At 45.6% G+C, this 18,957-nt stretch overlaps 1 protein-coding gene across 3 annotated transcripts in view; it reads left to right on the top strand.

Moving 5' to 3' along the window:
* The window catches only part of VAV2 (vav guanine nucleotide exchange factor 2), a 303,317-nt gene that overhangs the window by 210,550 nt on the left and 73,810 nt on the right, over positions 1-18,957 (top strand). For 2 of the 3 annotated variants that reach the window (XM_039506402.1, XM_039506401.1), the window contains exon 4: positions 10,513-10,581. In XM_039506402.1, the coding sequence (XP_039362336.1) occupies positions 10,513-10,581 (69 nt within the window). Of the gene's footprint in view, positions 1-6,869; positions 6,902-10,512; positions 10,582-18,957 lie in introns of those variants that run through there. The other variant, XM_039506403.1, reaches the window with a different exon arrangement.

The following is an 18,957-nucleotide window of genomic DNA, read 5'->3' as shown; positions in this document are numbered from 1 at the left end:
ATGATTATGTCAGTAAAATGTGATTGGGCCTGATCCTCTGTAACTCCATTGGCTTCAGTTCAGTTCGCACCAGCAGAGGATCTGGCCCATCGTGCTTGTCGTGAAATCTCCCAGTGAAATGGCTCCAATGGAAGCAGCCACCATTTCACCGGTGGCACATGCCTATCTTTAGCCCTTTAAAAGGCAGGTTTTAAAAAGCATGATCACTGGGTTGGGAAAAAAAGGCACAGCACAGCAGAGCGTAGCATCTCAGCCCTGAGCCCTTAGAGGCATGGGGGCGTCTCCTGCTAGGGATGAGTCATCTCATCCTAGTCCCTGGTGGATGTTCGCCCCTATCACAAAGTCATTTGCATGGAGTCTCCGCCTCAGTAGCCACAGACCGAAACAGGGAGGGTGCAGCTGACCGGGACTGTAACAGAACAAGGAGTGAGACGTTTGTCCAGCACTTGTTTGATACCACTGCTGGCCTTTAGCCATGCTCCTGGTGCTTCACTTTTATAAGGACTGCATGCCTCCAGGGATGGGAAACAAGTCAGGCCGCTTCCTCTGTGTTTTATTACAGCGTGGTTTGCCTCTAACAAGCTAATATGGGAAATCATCTTAGTAAAATGAGCCAGCTCCATGACCCTCAGCACTCTCTGACCACACCCCCAAGAGGTCTGCAGCCTGGCTTTTGGGTTCTGGGCCGGATACCCAGACGGTGAAAACATAACAAGGAAAACATCTTCCCCTTTGTCTGTTAACATCAAGTTGCAGTTTATCTAGCTGTTCCCATTTAATAATTCACAAGGGATAGCAGCCAGGCAACGCGTGGGCTGTGCTGGGTCCATCAGAATGGAGGGTGTTCGTGTGTGTGTGCACGCGTCTGTGTAACACCGACCGACCGCAGTCATCGGGATCGAACCTGGGACCTCAATGCATGAGCCTTTACTGCATGAGCTAAGTGTCACATATTTATTAGGTAAGGCTGTGGCACTCTTTAATATCTAAGTTGTCTCAGTGCCACTACAGGGGACAGAACATCACAGCCAGGAGGGGTGTGGGTTACACATGCATGCACACGCACTTGTAATATCCACTCCAGTATCCACATACACACAGGACATGGCCAGGGTGCCATCACAGCACAAGGTGACCGGAGTGATTGGTTGTTTTTTTTTTCATATTAGGTGACTCCTCAGATATTAATTTATTGTACCCATGTGTGTCATATTTGGTCACAGGATTATTTCTGCATTTGCTTCTGAGTTGTTTAAGCTCCAGGAAAACACTGTATCACATGCACATAAGCTCTCTGACCCGGAAAATATCCTAAGTGTTTCATAAGATCAAGGACGTACTTTGCATTGCATGCCAAGACTGCTCATTTTCCGCTGTAATAGTTGTCTTTAATAAATAAATAAATAAATAAAAGGACTTTGTTCCAAATTCCATAACAAATAGCACAGAGTCTCTCCCCCTTCTGGAAGACTATAAATCAAATGCATCAGATCAGTCCTACTTGTGATTTGCTCTTTGTTCTCTCGAAATAACACACTGCTGAACGCTGTGTTTTCTGTCTGTTAAGAAACTTACTCTGGGAGGTTTATTATCTTCATTCTGCAGGGGATTGTTCCAGAAACATTTGAAGTTGTTTGGAGTTTTGCCATTGACTTCAATGCAATTAGGATCAGGGTTTAGCTGCTCCCAAGGCTTAAGGGATGTTTTGGGAAGATATTGGCCAACGGGTGCTGTTTAGGGGAGATTGAGTAGGAAACGAAGTGTATTTTTATAGTGTAAAATAAGAGAGATTGTTGCCCCTAGAAGGGGCAATGCACATCTGTGCAGGAGGCAGAGCTTTCTCGGAGGCTAGTCTGAGACCAGGCAACAAACTCCCCCAGGGACTAAGAATGATCACAAACTTCACCACCTTCTGCTCCAAGTACCAGGCGCACGTCTCTGACTGGCCGCCTTCAATATAAACAGAGCAACAGGGACATTGAATAAAAATCACCCAAACCCTGCCAAAACAAACCACTCGGAAACCACCCATAACAGATGTTGTTAGTCACATTGCTTAATGCACAGCTGGAAGGCACTCTCATGCTATGGTGAGGAGAGTGGTTTTAGAGCCTATATAGAATAGAATAGACCTTGGAGTGGGAATCGGGACATGATTTCTGTTCCCAGCACTGCCACAAACCTCTCTGTATGGCCTTGAGCATGCCATTTAATCTGTCTCTGCTTTAGTTTCCCCTTGTATAGAATGTGAATAACCATTCTTACCCCCCTTGTTTTGAGATCGATATCCTGTATTTTTATTTATGTATCTTATTGGGCGAGCTATGGATTGGATCCTGCAGCTTTGGATAGAAACCGCCTTCGATCCCTATTCCTGGGCTGTGGTTTAGAGATGTTTACTTCCCCCCTGAAATTATTTGACTGTTATATGCAAGTGCCTGATAGGTCATGAGTTATCAGGCCTTAAAACGCCTCACCTATTGCTGGCTTGCTTTTTCTCGCTCATTTCATTTCAGACGTGGTTTTGGAAGTTGACATCTCACAAAGCACTAGATTAAGGGATTAAAGTGGGGTTTGTCAAAGGTGCCTGAGAGAGTGAGATGCAGAAGTCCCATTTCAAGATGTGGGGGTGGGGGTGAGGGGAGGCTTCTGAAAATCTCCCCCTCAGAACCTGACTCTCCTCTCACATATGTGAGTTTAAATTGGGGTCAATTTCACTGAAGTTTGTGGAGTTACACAGGTGTAAAACTAATGAGAAAGTAGAACGAGGCTCTAATGCCCTGTGCTAACTGAAAGCTTCATTCCAAGCTGCCTTCATAACCGATACCAGCAAGAGAAATTTAATTTTAGGCCTAGCAGTTGTTGAGGTTGTGGCTGCTCAAATCATACTGGAACCCAAGTATGTTTTGGAAGGAGTGTTGCAAAGCAAGACAGTAATCAGAATGACGTGACTGTGCAGTATGTCTCCTGAGCCACCAAGGCAAGAAACAAACAAGATGTCAGTCTCTTGGAAAGACGACATTCCCAGCATTCCTTTCTAGTGCCAATGGCTTGCAGTGAGAGCTCATCCAGGGCTCAATATCGCCAGTCGCCAACCCTGCAGCAGCCTCATTTTCTTTCTCTGAACCCGTATTTTGACTGCCGATAACTGAATGCATTCGCTCTCTTCAGATAAGGAGGAACTGTATTTGGCTTTGCTCATTTTCCTATCAGGATTGGGCCTGGAATTTTCAAAAAGAGTGAGGTGTTCATTTCCCTTTGAATTTCGGTGGGATTGGGGTTCTAACTCTCCCAGCTCCCTTTGAAGATCTTTCCAGGGTGTGTCTCCATCTGATACTTGGAGATTTGAAGGGTTCGTGCCCCAGGGGAATTGTCACCTTTTAGTGCCCTTTAAAGAAAGGGGAGGGGGGAAAGGTGAGCTAAATAATAAAATACAAACTGGCCCATATCAGTACACCAGCTCTGAACGTCTCTGAACTTTGGGGAAGTTCACATCTGGATTCGAATTTTATGATTCGGTCCCATGTCTATATAAAAGCAACATTGATCCCAATATTTTAGATAACACAGTATAGCTCCATATGGACTAATGCCAAAAATAAGAGGCTGCCTCAGTGTATCTAAATACGAACGTTAACCAAAAACTAACCCGCAAACTGGGTATGTTTAGCCAATAATGGTTAGGTTAAAAGTTCACCTAGCGTGTCTTTTTTGTTTTTTGTTTTTTGGTTTGGCTTTTTTTTTTTTGTAGGGTAGCTTTGACCCATGTATCATCATGGGACAAAAACGAGAGAGGGACGCTCTTTTCACAAAGACACAAAATCTGTCACGCCGGCAACTGAAGTGGAAAACTTCATTTCCTAGACATAGGACATGAGCTCTTCTGGAAGGGAACCTGATAAAAGGTCCCTGGAAGGTGATCTAATGGAAAGCAGGGAATACAAGAAAGTGCTGTAAGAATTGACTGAACAGCACTGATGCATGCACTTCCCCTTTCAAAGCCTGGGGCACAGGTTCTCCTTCGTGTAGTGTTGCTAAGGGTCAGCCTCCTTTTTAGCATGTTCATTAATGTGTGTTCTTTGTCTGCATGAAGTGCTATAAAAAAAATCTTGGTTAGAATTTGACCGTTTTATTTGTCTATCGGAGGTGCATTACTGGCCTGCGTTGCTGCAGTGTCTGATAACAAGGCATGGGACAGATGCAGAACAGAGGCACAGAGAGACGAAAGAACTTGCCCAAGGTTGTTACACAGGATGTCTGTGACAAGGCAAGGAATTGAACCTGGGTTCTCCCAAGTCCTCGGCTGTTGTCCTACCCACTGGGCCAGCCTTCCTCTCTGAGTTCCTCATGGTTTGAATTTTGACAAAATCTGCCCCACTGATTTTATGATGTAGCTGGCTTTGTGTCAGGCTCAATCCTGCTCCCATGGAAGTAGAAGTAGGTATGTTAAAGGGAACTAGACTGTGTTGGCTTGCAGGGGTGGCTCTAGCTATTTTGCCGCCCCAAGCACAGCAGTCAGGCAGCCTTCGGCGGCATGCCTGTGGGAGGTCCCCAGTCCCGTGGATTCGGTGGCTTGCCTGCGGGAGATCCCCAGTCCCGTGGATTCGGTGGCTTGCTTGCGGGAGGTCTGCCGGTCCTGCGGCTTCGGCATACCCACCACCGAATTGCTGCCGAATCCATGGGACCAGAGGACCTCCCGCAGGCAAGTTGCCGAAGGCTGCCTGACTGCTGCCCTCGCACAGACTGGCAGGGCGCCCCCTGTGGCTTGCCACCCCAGGCACGTGCTTGGAGCGCTGGTGCCTGGAGCCGTCGCTGTTGGCTTGGTAAGCAGGGACTGATATGACCTAATAGATTGTTTTCACTTTCTAATGCCTATGACTCTAATTCTCAATCCAGGTGTGATAGCACAGCACTGGGCTAATAGATAAACTAAAAAGAAAACCAAAAACAAACCAACACCCTGGATAGATAAACCGTGTGTGCTAGGAAATCATGTCACTACACCCTAAATGTGCTGAAGGAAAATTCAGTGGAAAGTGTTAGCAAAAAAAAATTATTCCTGTAATAATGGTTTCTTCGTATTGTCTCATGTGATGCAGAAATGTACTTTCTTCTCTGCAAAGTGAAGGGAAAATTGGATATAAATAGGAAGAAGTTTTAGATAATCAGCTTATTAATAATAATAATAATCAGTATCAAAGTACTGCCTAAAGCCCTCAGTTGAGATCAGGGTCCCTTTGTGCTAGGCACTGCACAAACACAGTGAGGGACATCCCTTGCCCCAATGAGCTTACAGTGCCGATAGACAAGGCAGACAAAGGCTGGGAGGAAGGAAGGACTGTGTGTCCTATTTTATAGATGGGGAAATGCGGCACAAAGAGAGAAAAGCCCTGTTCCTGCAGTTGATCAGCACAGGGGAATTGCGGCCCCCTTGAAACCGTGGAGGGAGGCTCTGTGCGGCTGCTGCAGTCTACTTGTATGCTGCAGGACTGGAGCCTTGGGGACTAGCCGTAAGTTACACAGTCTGTGACAGAGCTGGAAACAGATCCAGGGTCTTCCAAGTCCCAGCTGTAAGTTACCACAAAGACCATCCTTCCTCTCTAGTTCTTTGTGTAATCTCCGCCTCATTGTGTTTTCCTCTTGAATTGCACTTTTTGTTTCTGTAGTTCTCCTTGAAGCAACTGGGGCTGCAGAGAGAGAGGCTGTGAATCCCATACCTGCCTTTTTTACTTTTCTGTTTTTCCCCCCAGTCAAGGTGAAAGAGCTGGGACAGCATGTGAAATTGCAATCTGTAAAAACCACTCCCATGTGTTTCTCTTTGCCATTTCTTTACCTTAGCCACTGATTGAACCTATAGCCTAGAATTTCAGTTGGAAACGTGTGACTTTATTATTCTTAATTACTGTTTTACCTCCTTGCTTCCTGCCAGGCTGAACAGTAGAGAAAGAAGGAAACCGTTTAAGAGATTAAAAGCAAGTTGCATTTAAAAGAGAGAAAGCTGGGCACCGTGTTTTCAGTGTTCTTTCTAAACAAGCACCAGTTAAAACGAAAATGACTTTTCGTGGCTTCTTTTATTTGTATTTATTTATTTATTTCCAATCAAGCCACATAGTGTGCGCAGGGGCTGTTCATACGGCACCAACAGTGTGCTAGGAGCTTTCTAGAACATGCGTGGGAACAAGGTCCCTGCCCAGAAGACTTTGCAATTCTTACCATAGATGTAGCACATTCCATCTATGGGTCTCAAAGCCCATGATAAAGAAAGATAAATATCGAGGAGCCAGGTTCTTTTCCAATCTGCCCTATAGATGCACAACATGTAAAGCCCAAGTTTACCTACTGGGGAATTAACAATAATGTAAAATAAAGATCGGTTTAAACCTTCTCTCCAGGATTGGCTGTTCCGTGGGGTCCTCCCTCAGGACTGCTCAGCCCACACCGTAGGTCATCTTCCCCCTTCCCCCCACTATAGACAGTCTCACCTCCCTTATGTCCCAGTGGTGTAACACACAACCTTCCACACTGAGTCAATAGTAACCACTTACCCTTTACTGGTAGGATCCACACTTTGCTAGATGGGTAACCTGTTTTGAGTAAACACTGCCAGCCTATTACAATAGCATTATTCACATTTTTCAGATGAGGAAACCAAGTGGCAGAAATATTAATTGTCTTGCCCAGGGGGATGGTGACAGAGCTGGGAATGGAGTCCAGGTGGCCTGATTCCCAGTCTGGTGCTGCTGTGTTCTGTGTTGGCTCCTGTTGCCAAGCAGCCTTTATTCAGATGAAAGTAGGAGGCCAGGACACGACGAGGCTTTGTGGGATTGGCTGATCGATTTCTTTGATTTGTTTCTTTTTTATTAAGTTTGAAGATTTCAGTCGTCATGGATTTAAAGTTACGGTAAACGTTTAATGGCATCAAACAAAGCTGCAGGTCTCTAGTGCCTTACCCAAGGACCTCAACGCATTTAAAGAAATGTTAAGCCTCACAGCATCCCAGCAAGGGAGTTAATTATGCTCCTGTATAAGTTTTTCCTCAGCTAGGGCCAAATTCACCATTGTGCAGAAAGCCAGCACTAGAATTAGTCACTGCTTAAGTGCCACTGAGAGCACAAATTGGACTTAGCTGCTGCATAGGCCTCATGCTTGACCGCTGCCCAGGTGCATTTCCACCCTATATGCATTAATTTTGTGCTCGACCTATGGCGGGGGGAACTCTTTTCCCACCCTTGAAATCACTCTAGTTCTGCTGCCCAGTGACCCACTTCCTTAACCCTCCTCTGTTTTCTTTGTCTCAAGCAGAATCTGGTGCCAGTTTCCATGATATCCTTAGCCGAGCGCATTGGTAGCTGGCGACTTGCACAGAATTGATTTGTCGGAGGTTCACGTGTCTTTTCTATTAGTCACTGACCCCTGGGTTGCAGCAGGAGACAAACGCACACACTCAAATATGCGTTGATTAAATGAAAACCACAGACCCTTGGGATCGTCAGCCGCAAGTGTTCAAAAAACCATGAATCAGCCCCTGAAAATCATTAGATTTGTTAAAATAATCCACTACAGGTTCTTTTTCTTTGTCTTCTGATTTCTGAGCCTTGAGGATGCACTTGCTTCATGTTTTCAGGCTTTTCTCTGCAGCCATGAGGGCTAGAAACGACAGTTGCAAATTTCACACAACTTGTGATAAAATCATGATGGTTGGCAACAATGGGCTGTGCTCCCTAACATTACTTCTTTGTGACTAGACCGATAGAAGTGGCTGTCTCCAACTCTGTTCTTAAGTTCCTTGTTCGCATCATGAATGCAAACTCTCAGAACATGATCCCATTTACCCAGTTTGAGACAATTTCTACAGTTCAGTGGGCAGTGGTGCGCCTTTCCCTTTTTAGTTCAGTGCCTTGATGCTGTGTTACTTTGAACCAAACTAACTGCAGATTTGAGCCCTGTTAAGAAACATTTACTTGGTCTGATGCGATTGCCAAGGGAGGACAGAAGTAAGGCAGGTTAGTACTAGTGAACTGATCCAAGAATAGCAAAATCTGGGGCTTGCTGGCCATGTATTAAACCTTTCATGCGAATCCATCTATTTTGAAACCGGAGAAGGAGGAAATTAAACTTGGGTGTGGTTAAAAGTTCGCCTGTATCCAATTTTGCTCACCGACAACATAAACCTCAAATGCAGTATCCTAGTTAGCTGGACGGTGCTATGGGGAATCCACTACCACTTGTATTCTCAGGGCCTCATTGGTACTCTCATTGGCCTGCTAAACCCAGGGTTGTGAGTTCAATCCTTAGGGGGGCCACTTAGGGATCTGTGGCAAAAATCAGTACTTGGTCCTGCTAGTGAAGGCACAGGGCTGGAGTGAATGACCTTTCAGGGGCCTTTCCAGTTCTATGAGATAGATATAGCTCCATATATTATATAGTGGGGAGGAATAGCTCAGTGGTTTGAGTATTCACCTGCTAAACCCAGGGTTGTGAGCTCAATCCTTGAGGGGGCCATTTAGGGAACTGGGGTAAAAATCTGTCTGGGGATTGGTCCTGCTTTGAGCAGGCAGTTGGACTAGATGATCTCCAAGGTCCCTTCCAACCCTGATATTCTATGATTCATGGATCCTTTCCATGCACCTTATTCCCCCTCTCTCAATTCCTGCACTCCCTCTGCTATCATATCTATTAACAGCAGTGCCATGAATAGACGACAAGGGGGAAACTGATCAGCTTTGATATCTCTCTGCCTTTATTTAGTTTCATCCAGCCAGCTAGCAGCTCTGAGCAAAGGTTATTGTGTTCACAATCCAGGGAGTCCCAGCTTGGCCATCTGGAGTGAAGTGCAAGGTTGACTATGGAAGATGGGTGAGGCCTTCTGCAGGGACTGCTTAGTAACTAGAGGCATCCATCCCTACCAGCACATTAGCCCACTGAAGCCTGTGCCAGCAATAATATATTGGGTTTAATTAAAGCAGTATTTTTTCATCTCCTCCATATATTATTTGATTATTGCTTCAGAATGAGCCAAAGAATTTATTTCTTTGCTCTTTTAATCTGCCCCTTCCTTTTTGCTTTTGGTGTTCATTCCCCCACCCCACCCCCCGGGCTTTTAACTGCTTAAAGCGATCAGACTGTTGTTAGCTTAAGTAAATAAGAGCATTTTTCACAAGCATTGCACTTGAAGACATGTTTGTTCATTGCAGATGGAAGCCATTATGGCTGGACCAGTTCCGTGTGGTAACTCTAGCACGATGGGGCACCCAGATGCTGGACTTGATTCCAATGGCGCTGGAACAATTTGTACGGGGGGAGGGGGGTGCTGAGAGCCATGGAACAAAACTGTAAACCCTGTATATGATGGACCCCATTTCAAGCCAGGGGTGCGATAGCACCCCTAGTTTCACCACCCCTACTTGATTCTTCAGTTCCCTGCACCTTGTGCTAAAGTCAGTTCCAGCTGTGCTAAGCGAGGCCACAGTGGGTATAAAATTGGGTTTGCAGAAACAAAGGTGCGTTTGTGCAGCACCTACCACAGTGACGTTTTGGTTCAAGACTGAGGCTCCTGGGTGCTACCGCAACACAAAATAACAAATAATTATAATACAAATGCTCTCACTGGGAATGGAGAGTTGTGATTTGTTAGCTTTTAACACCCGGTAGCCGTCAGGTAGAAATGCCAGCATGAGATGGAAGGCCATGGAGGAACAAGCCTAGTGTCTGGGGGGGGAGGGAGGTTTCCTTTGAAAGTGCAGGTAGCACCCTGCCAACCCCCCCCCCCCCAAAAAAAAACCAACAAACCAACAAGCACCACCTAGTTTTGTTGGAGCCTAGGCGTCAACTTGACCAGCTCAGCACACGTTAATCCGAGCTGCCTTGTCTGTTTTAGAGAGCATTAGTTAGCGTGAGCTAGCTACCGTGTTCTAGCCACATACCTTTAAATCTTAGTCCAAGGTGGCTAAGACCCAGAGGGTCCGTGTGATCACAAGTGCACATATCACTGTAGGCACCACGGGGATTGTATAAGAGGACGTTTGGCCAGGGTAGAGCAAAACTCGAGTCATGTAAACGAACAGAATGTCAAACATGACTCTGCACCCTCGCAGGCAGGGACAAGTCATGTCTGACATTGCGTCATGGATGAACCCTAGGGCTAACCATGGCCAGCGGCCACAGTGTGAACTACGTCTTGTCCGTGTCTCCATTGAGTGCAGAGTCCTGATTAACGCTGCCATAGTTAACGGGTCTCCCTGACGTTGTGCTCTAGCATGACCTAATTTCCTACTGCAGCCACAACCCTGAGCCCAAGCTGAAAACTGAGAAGAGGTCTTATCAGAAGCTGATGCCCGTGGGGCTGGATATGTGTCATACAAATCAGTGTAGTACTGATGGATGTTTTTGTTCCAAAGCAACCCCTCGTTTACACGATGTGCTGATCTGATTTCTCATGGGCTAGAGCAAATGATGATTGTATGTGCAAGAGGTCAGCATTACCAATAACGTATTTTCTCTCCTCTCTTCCAGACCCTTCCCTTCCGAGGAGACCACAGAGAACGATGATGACGTCTATCGGAGCTTGGAGGAACTGGCTGAGTAAGTGGCTGTGCAGAAAACAAACAAACAAAAAGTCGCAATTCAGTTTCAGCAAGGAATGATCAAAGAGGGAGGCCCGGCACTCAGATCCCAGCTGTCCTATTTTATCTTCTTGCCAAGAAATTTTTGTGCTGCTACAATAGTCTGGATTTTTTTTCCCCCATGTAGAGCGCTGGGAGACATCAATTCTAACAGAGCTCAATGGGAGGTGATTGGAGGCTAAGACTATGAAGATTCCTCCATAACTCTAAATCCCATTTAAATACATGGGGACCGTATGTGATTCCCCTGATTGTCTGAGTCGGGAGTACCTCAGAGAAGGGAGTACCTCCCCTTTAACTGTCTCCTCTCAGCAGCAGGTAGTTAGGGGATTACAGATCAGTAGATAATCCACACAAGAAGGTCTTGTGCAGAGCATAATTCTGGAAACTCCACATCACGTGCCCTGTTGCTCTGTTTAATCCTAACAGTGCACTCAGTACTGTACAGTTTGCAAAAATACACTGTCCCGGACCTGAGGAGCATGCGGTCCAGAAAGTCAGATACTTGGGAAATGGCCATACTGGAAAAACAAGAGATGGAGAAAATGTCATGGGGTCCCGTAGGGAATAGGAGAGAGGGATCAGGGAGTCTTTCTACTAGAGATCCTGACTGTGTGTGTACTGAGGAAACTGTCTAAATGGACAAGGCAGGGAGAAAGGAGGTATTAATATCCCAATGTACAGATGGGGAACTGAGGCACAGAGAGGGGGATGCTGGAGGCCAGACAGGAACTCTGTGGAAAAGGCCGGATTTGAACGCTGGTCTCCCGAGTCCCGGGCTAGTGCCTGCAGTGATTGGTTTGTGGGGTTCCTGGCTTTGGCACTCCCCGATCGGTGATTTTCACGCTTGGTGATGGGAGATAAGGGACACTCGCCTTTATGTTGTCACTAGAGTAAAGCTGGAATCTGGTTGCGGCTCTTGTAGTTCCACAATAGCGAGTTCATCTACATTGGGATTTTCACAGGAGCCGATGAGTACTGGTATATGGCAGTGGGGTGTCTAACTCCCTTAGGCTACAATGAAAATGTCAGCCAGTCTTTTTAGGGCTTCAAACACACGACTAATTGGATTGATGTCTGATCATATGGTGTGTTGTGGGGATGCCGTTGGCAGGTCCGTTTCTATCTTTATCTCTGGCGTCTGTCTCTGCTATTGTGACAATATTGAAGATTTTTAACAACCTTGAACCAAATCATAGAGAGTGAAATCCTGGCCCCATTGAAGTTGATGGCAAAATTCCCATTAACTTCAGCGGGGCCAGGATTTCAGTAACGTGCAATCCGTTTCATATGGGGAGAAAATTTGCAAGGGTGGATATATGGCTTTATACAGTTAAATATTATTGTTCAACAGCATAAATAATAAAGCTTAATCCAATGAGTTCCTTATGGCTTCAGTTATTACAAAAGTAAATCATAAATTGATACGTGGAACGGAGTATATCTGAGTCCCTAACTTGTGGTTTGTTCCTAGCAGTGATAATTGAATACATTTTAACATATATAGGGCTCCTTTCAAAAATAAGACTTTCCCCCTCCTAATGGTCTTAAAATCATTTTAATATTGGGTTTTAAAATTCCTGATTCTGACCCATATGCATGTTTTAAATTGGGGGATACATTTGTGTGTGAATTCCTGGTGTTTGCTAAAGTGATTAGGGCTATTGGAGCTGGCTGTGATCCAGGCAGTGTGGGCAGGCAATATTTTCCTTAAAATAAATGTTTTCAGTCTGTGCTCCATACAAGGAACAGATTATTCTTTAAAAAGAAGGATTCACACCTGTAATTACTTTGCTGCTAGTCTCTGCTGCTTCTAGGATGTGACTGTTCCGTTCTATCTGTATATGTTCTTCTATAACCCCCATTCCCAGATTACCTGAGTAATGGAGGGATTATTAATGGATTTTATCCTCACAATGCCCCTGTGAGATTGGAAAAGTTTGCCCTTGATCTCTCTGTGCCTCAGTTCCTAATTGGTAAAATGGGACTAATATACTTCCTAAGTTCCTAATGGACTTAATAGCCTAACTCAGTAGGAAACCCACTCCCATTGTCTTTCAATGAAAATAAGGCTCCTCTCCTTGCTGTCCCAGCTTCGCTGCATTTTTTAACCCCACATATCTCTCCTCCACATGAGATCCAGGCTACAAAGTTTGTGGTTGTTCAGATCCACCCGTTGATCAAAGCCGGTGCATGCATGTCCACCCGAGTTGCCAATCCCACCTCCAGCTGCTGTGTAGACGTACCCTTAGGAATGTCCTCAATATTAATGTTCTAGCTCCATGAGGGGTGGCCTGAGCAGCATGATCCATTAGTAGTGGTCTCTCGTTCTGTCTTCCACAAGGAGACTCTAATTTGAGATGCTCAATACCAAATACTGTGCAATAATGTTGCATCCTGGCAAGCGCTGGATAGCATGAGAAAAGAAGAGGTCGTTCCTGAGCTGGGAATGATTCACTGTCCCAAATGTCTTTAGCATCCAGCGGCCATGGGGGAGGTACGAGCCCATCCTTAAATGTTTCTCAGGTGCTAGGAAATGATTTTCACAGCAAGCTGTAAAAGGATCCAATTCCAGGAAGTACAGCCACTATTGAACAGCGAAACCGCATGTAACAATCTTCCCTACTTTGTAAACCTTTCATTGCTTTTTGCTGCTCTGTATTTTTCCCCCCATTAGCTACCCAGACACGATTCTACTGCAGATTATTGGACTGTCTCCCCTTCCCCCCCAACTATTTCTAAAATGGGTTGTAGCTCTGTTCTGAAAATAACTGCCAAAGCTTCCATCAATAATGGAGCCAAATTATCTTCGTTAACTTCAGCCCAGGGGAACAATTTGTATAGTGGGGCTGCTGAGAACCATTGACCGGACCTGTAAACCCTGTATATGATGGAAACCACTTCAAGCAAGGGGGTTCAGGAGCACCCCTAGTTCCAGCACCTATGCTTCAGTATGGTAGGCTACAGCCTGTGATGGATAGCCACTGCAGAGGAATGCAGCATAGAGCATTTACATACATAGTAAATAAACGGAGTTGGTCTAAGCTGCTCCCAATTGAGAGTTTTATTATTAACTTAAATGGGAGCAGAGTTTGGCCAATACTGAGTGCTTTTGCAAATCTCATCCTTAATGCCTCTAGTGTACACAAGTGGAATTGCAGGAGGGATAATGGGACAAACCTAATATTTGGATGGACCAACACGTACATGGGGCCAAACAGTCCCGTTGGGTGAAATCTGGTCCCCACTGAAGTTAATGGCAAAGCTGCTGTTGCCTGCGGTCAGGCCAGGTTTTCACCAGTTGTTTTCAGCGACACTGCTTGTGTGAGTGAAGCGAGCAGGGTTCATTTATGTATTTGAGAGGGTTAGGAGTAGAGCTGGCTGGGCATGTTCCAGCCAAAATATTTTCTGACCAAAAATGCAGTTTCCACAAAATAAAAATTTTTCATGGGAAAATTTCAACGTTGCCAGTACAAAATATTTAGTTTGACCTAAAGCAGAATATTTAATTTTGATGAACGTATTCAAAGCCTTTCATTTCCAAGTTTGACAACACATGACACTGTGTTTCCCCATCAGCACGTTGCCTTGCAGGAGCTGTAGTTCCGGCTCGCATTCTCTCCTAGGGCCAGGCACCCCGAGGACTACATGCCTCATAATGCAATGAGGATTTCCTCTGACCGAGACGTGTGGTTCCTCATGGGAGATGCATGAGTCTGGGTGCATCATTGGACATGTTGTCTAGCCATTGGAACCTGGCCCAGAGGCAAGAGTGAGGGTATCTGGCTCCCAAACAACAACTCCCGTGGGGCAACACACCACTGTGAAGAATGTGATTTAATATTGAACTGGCTTGAAACAAAGACTTTCAGGTCAGTCCAATAAACCAAAACAAACATTTTAATGTTTGGAACATTGAAATATTTCATTTTGATCAAAAATATTGAAATGAAGCATTTTGATATTTCCAAATACAAAATTTTCAGAACTTCTGTTTGGTGAAAAGCTTTGAAATGTCAAGTTTTCATCTTCTAGCTTAAGTGATAGTGAGCTTTTGAAGCAAGAGGATCTGAGTTCCAGCCACGTTTTCTCTACAAAACTCCCAAGAAGCCAGGGCACGCAGCACGATGACAGCTGTGAAATCCTCAATGGCCATAGAATTGTTACATTATTATTGTAATTACTGTAAGAGCAACCACAACGTTCTGTGGCAAAAGAAAAATCTCTGACTTTTATAAATCAATAGAACTGTGCTCAGTGTGGTCATAGGTATCGTACAAACAAGCTGTTTCTTTCAGTGCAAGTCAAATTTGCCACAGGGAAACTTGTGCGTGTAAAGAACGTTCATGCCTTGATGCACACATTGTGCTTTCAGATTTGAGGTTCCGAGTCGCATATTCTGAACACAGAAGTGCCTGCCGGGGGAGTGGGAGCAACCCATTCAGAAGATCGAGAGATAATTATTTGCAACAACAGTTCATAAAAATTGGACTGATCATTGAAAGGGAGGTTAAGAAAAAACAAATCTTTCAAGGGAGCTAAAGGTTGCTGAGTGCCCTGCCTCCGCCCCGTGTTCTCTTTTCAGTTAGCCAGATGGCTGACTGGAGAAAGCTGGTGTAGTGGGGCAGATGGCAAGGCCCCGGGAGTTTAAGTAGTGCAAGCGCAGTGCTGTGAGTGGGGGATCGGAGGAGGAGGGGGGTCATTTTCCTCTACTGTGCAGTTTCTCTTGGAGTCCTGTGATATCAAATGTTTCAGCTTGCTACAGAGAAGCCTGATCACAGAGTTTATGGGGAAAGGGCCACTGAAAATGATAGAGGCTGAGCTCTCATCCAGAATTGATCCGGATGCTGGTGATAACACAATAGCCCGTTTCACCGGCACCAGCTGATAAAAATCAAAGCCCTGTTTGTCCTAAAGGACCTCTGGTGAGTCTGCTAGCCCTCCCCCCCCTCCGCCCCCCCTTATCACGGCTGACTTGATTTGATCATTCTGAAATCAACTCTGATAGATGGCTGTCCAATCTAGCATTGACTGTATCTACAGATGGCCATATCCCAGCCTCCCTTGATGGTTTGTTTAATTTTCCTCACCTTTCTTACAGCTCTAAAGTTTTACTTAACATTTAACCTAAATTTTCTCTCCTGACTCTTAAACCCATTCTGCTTATTTTGTCACATTAGATTTAAAACCAATTGATCCCTGTCCTCTTTACATCATCAAAAAGCTTCTGTAGGGTGTATCTGATCGACTGTATCCAATATCGTTATGGCGCAGTCCTTTTATGCTCATAAGAATCCAGCAATCCCATTTTGGCTTCATTGGCCTGCATGTTGTTGTTCTGGTTCATTTCACATCATCTGACGGCAGAGCTTGTCAATCTCCATGATGAACTGGAGTCCATTTAAAAAAAAAAAAGTGTTTCTTTGATCCCTTCTGAAACGAGGAATGTCCCAGTACTGGGAGATTCTGTATATCAGTTTGTTTTGGGTTTTCCCCAAACAGCTGCAAAGTACATGTGGGAAAACTTAGGACAACGTGTTTTGAGCAAGACCTGAGGGGCCGGTGGAAGAACAGGGTTGTTACAGGAAAACCTCGGAAGGGAAGATACACTGGGTTGTGGTTAAGGCACTGGGACGTGTGTCCAGAAATGTGGGTTCAGTCGACACTTCCTGTGTGATGGGACAAGCTGCTTAACCTCTTAAAGCCTCACTTCCCTGTCTGGAAAATAGGAAGGATTGTTATCCCCTTTTCCCACCTCTTTCTGTCCTGTTCATTTAAACTGTCCATTCTTTGGGGGCAGGGCCTGGCTCTTATATGTACGTACAGTGCCTAGCGTCACGGGGCTCCTCTCTGAAATGGGGCATCTAGGTACTGTTGCAATACACAGTCAGAGCTGCATTGTCTAGGAGAATGTGGAGAACATTAGATTTGGTGAAGTGACTATATGCCTATCCTGTCTTTTTAAATACCTCACTTCAGGTGGGTGCATATTCCACGCACATGCCAGGAATGTAGTTGCAGGGTGGTCCTGAAGTTATTGGACCCAAGTAGAGTGCACTGTAGCTCTCAGGGTGAACATGCTTTCCAGGGTAGAATTTGAACCCAAGCTTGCAGAGGAGGCCTCAGTCTTAACAGAACTCAAATGCTCAGCCATCCTGACACGGAAACGTGTATCCCTTAGAAACACTTGTGTTTGAGAGGGTTGGGTTTATGTTGTTGGTACTAGCATTACAGTAGTGTCTCATGGTGCCTACCAAGATCAATAGCTCATTGAGCTAGACAGGGTATAACAGCCCCTGCCCCAAAGAGCTTACAGTCTCCAAGGGTCCATCCACCTGGAGTGGGCAGGTGGAATTGCCAGCTGGAGAAGACATACCCAGGCTAGCTCTCATCAAGCTAGCGTGCTAAAAATAGCATAGCTGGGCAGTGCAAGCAGTGGGAGTAGCTAGCTCACTGAGTATGATCCCATCCGAAACCCTAGGCACGTACTTGGGGTGCCTAGACCCCCCCCCCACACACACACACACTGCTCATGTCACTGTGGCTACGCTGCTATTTTTAAGACGCTAGCTCAATCAGACAAAATGGGAGGCAGACGGAGTGGGAGGGAAAACAAGCACTGAGAGACAAGGTGACTTGCCCATGGTCACCAAGCAGGTCAGCGGCCAAGCCAGGAATAGAATGCAGGTCTCCTGAGCCCTGATCCTGTGCCTGGTGCTGCCTCAGTGAGTGATGAAAGGCACCGATATTGCTTCCTCTAACATGACCATGTTAGATGATTTGCAACGTGTCTTCTCTGAAGGAGTTGGGTTTTAATTAAACTTTTCAAAGATGCCTGTCATTGGGCTGCTTTCTCCCCCCTCCCCCCTTTGGGTTTGACCATGTGCGAATTGATTAAGTGTGCGTAGGCTCTTCAAACGTCCCTCATGTGTCCTGATTTCTGTCCTAATGTCATTGTATTCCTCCTTTGTTGAATAAATGTGGCACTTGTCTTTGATTCATAGCTTAGCAGGCAAAGATGCAAGCTTGTATCGTCCTAAGGAAGCCAAGTTTAACTCCCAGTTTCAGGGACCGGAAGTGATAATCCAGCTTACCCAGTACTGAGATCCTAAGGCCCTTAGGGCAGTGACAGACTGTGTTCTGCATTTGTACAGAGCCTAGCACAGTGGGGTTCTGGCCCATAACTAGGACTTCTAGACACTGATAATACAAATAATAATAATAATTAATACCCTATTCAGCACTGGCACTTGGGCTGAGGGGTTTGCTAACATGAAAGTTAGTTTCCCACTAGTGGAATTGTTGATACAATACAAAACCACCTCCTTCCCTCCCTTTTCACATCTGTGCATATTTGATGCATGTCTTTTGTGTCTCTCAAATCTGTCTGAGGAGGAATTGCCTGCAGGATTTTCATTGCTAAGTGCTATCGGACATGTTGCTACTCGTGGGGCAGTGAGCTCAGCAGAGAGCTAACTTTGGTTGCCTGACTAAAGCCTTGTCGACAGTCTAGGCATGTTTGGACTCATGATTCCCCACTCATGCACAGGGCCGCCCAGAGGATTCAGGGGGCCTGGGGCAAAGCAATTTTGGGGGCCTCTTCCATAAAAAAAATGTCAATACTATAGAATACTATATTCTCGTGGGGGGCCCTGCGGAGCCCAGGGCAAATTGCCCCACTTGCTCCCCCCTCACGGGCGGCCCTGGGAAAAATAAACCTGTCGCATCTCAGCACAAACCCACTTTTGAGAAAACTTCTTTACAAGGTATCACTGGTTCTCAGCCATTGTTCAAGCCAGATTCTTCTCTTGGGAAGATATTGAAGGTCAAAGACCATTTTACCCAGAGGGACTGACTGAAAGCTCATAGGATACTGAGCCCCGTCCTCGGTACCACTCTTATTTCTTCTATAAACCTATATGGGGTTGTCTACGCAGCGAGTTAGAGTGCGGCGAGCCGGGGTGTGAATCTACAGCTTGGTAGCTTGCTGTGCACTTAGGGTGACCTAAATATGGCTTTGCTCAAGGCATTAAAATGTATCATACTTTTTACTATTTCCCTTCTTTTAAACACAGTTGCGTTGATGTGTCGGGCACAGCTGACTTCTTCAGTACACTGGAAAGCATTACAAGACTTTCAGAGAAAGTAACCCTGGATCCTGACCGTTCGGCAGCTAATTTTTGTTTTGATTGGTTTGGGGGCATGTTCACCCTTGGTGTAACTCCAGTGCGGTTCGTGCGCTCACGCCAGGGACAGATTTGCTGACAGTCTTTGCTTTGTCTCAGAAAAGCATATTGTCCCGTGGGAAGGATTTGGATACACACGTGCAAACGCA

Source organism: Mauremys reevesii, linkage group 19 (assembly GCF_016161935.1).
Source record: "Mauremys reevesii isolate NIE-2019 linkage group 19, ASM1616193v1, whole genome shotgun sequence".
NCBI classification, from domain to species: Eukaryota; Metazoa; Chordata; order Testudines; family Geoemydidae; genus Mauremys; species Mauremys reevesii.
This window is presented reverse-complemented; position numbering and strand designations above follow the sequence as displayed.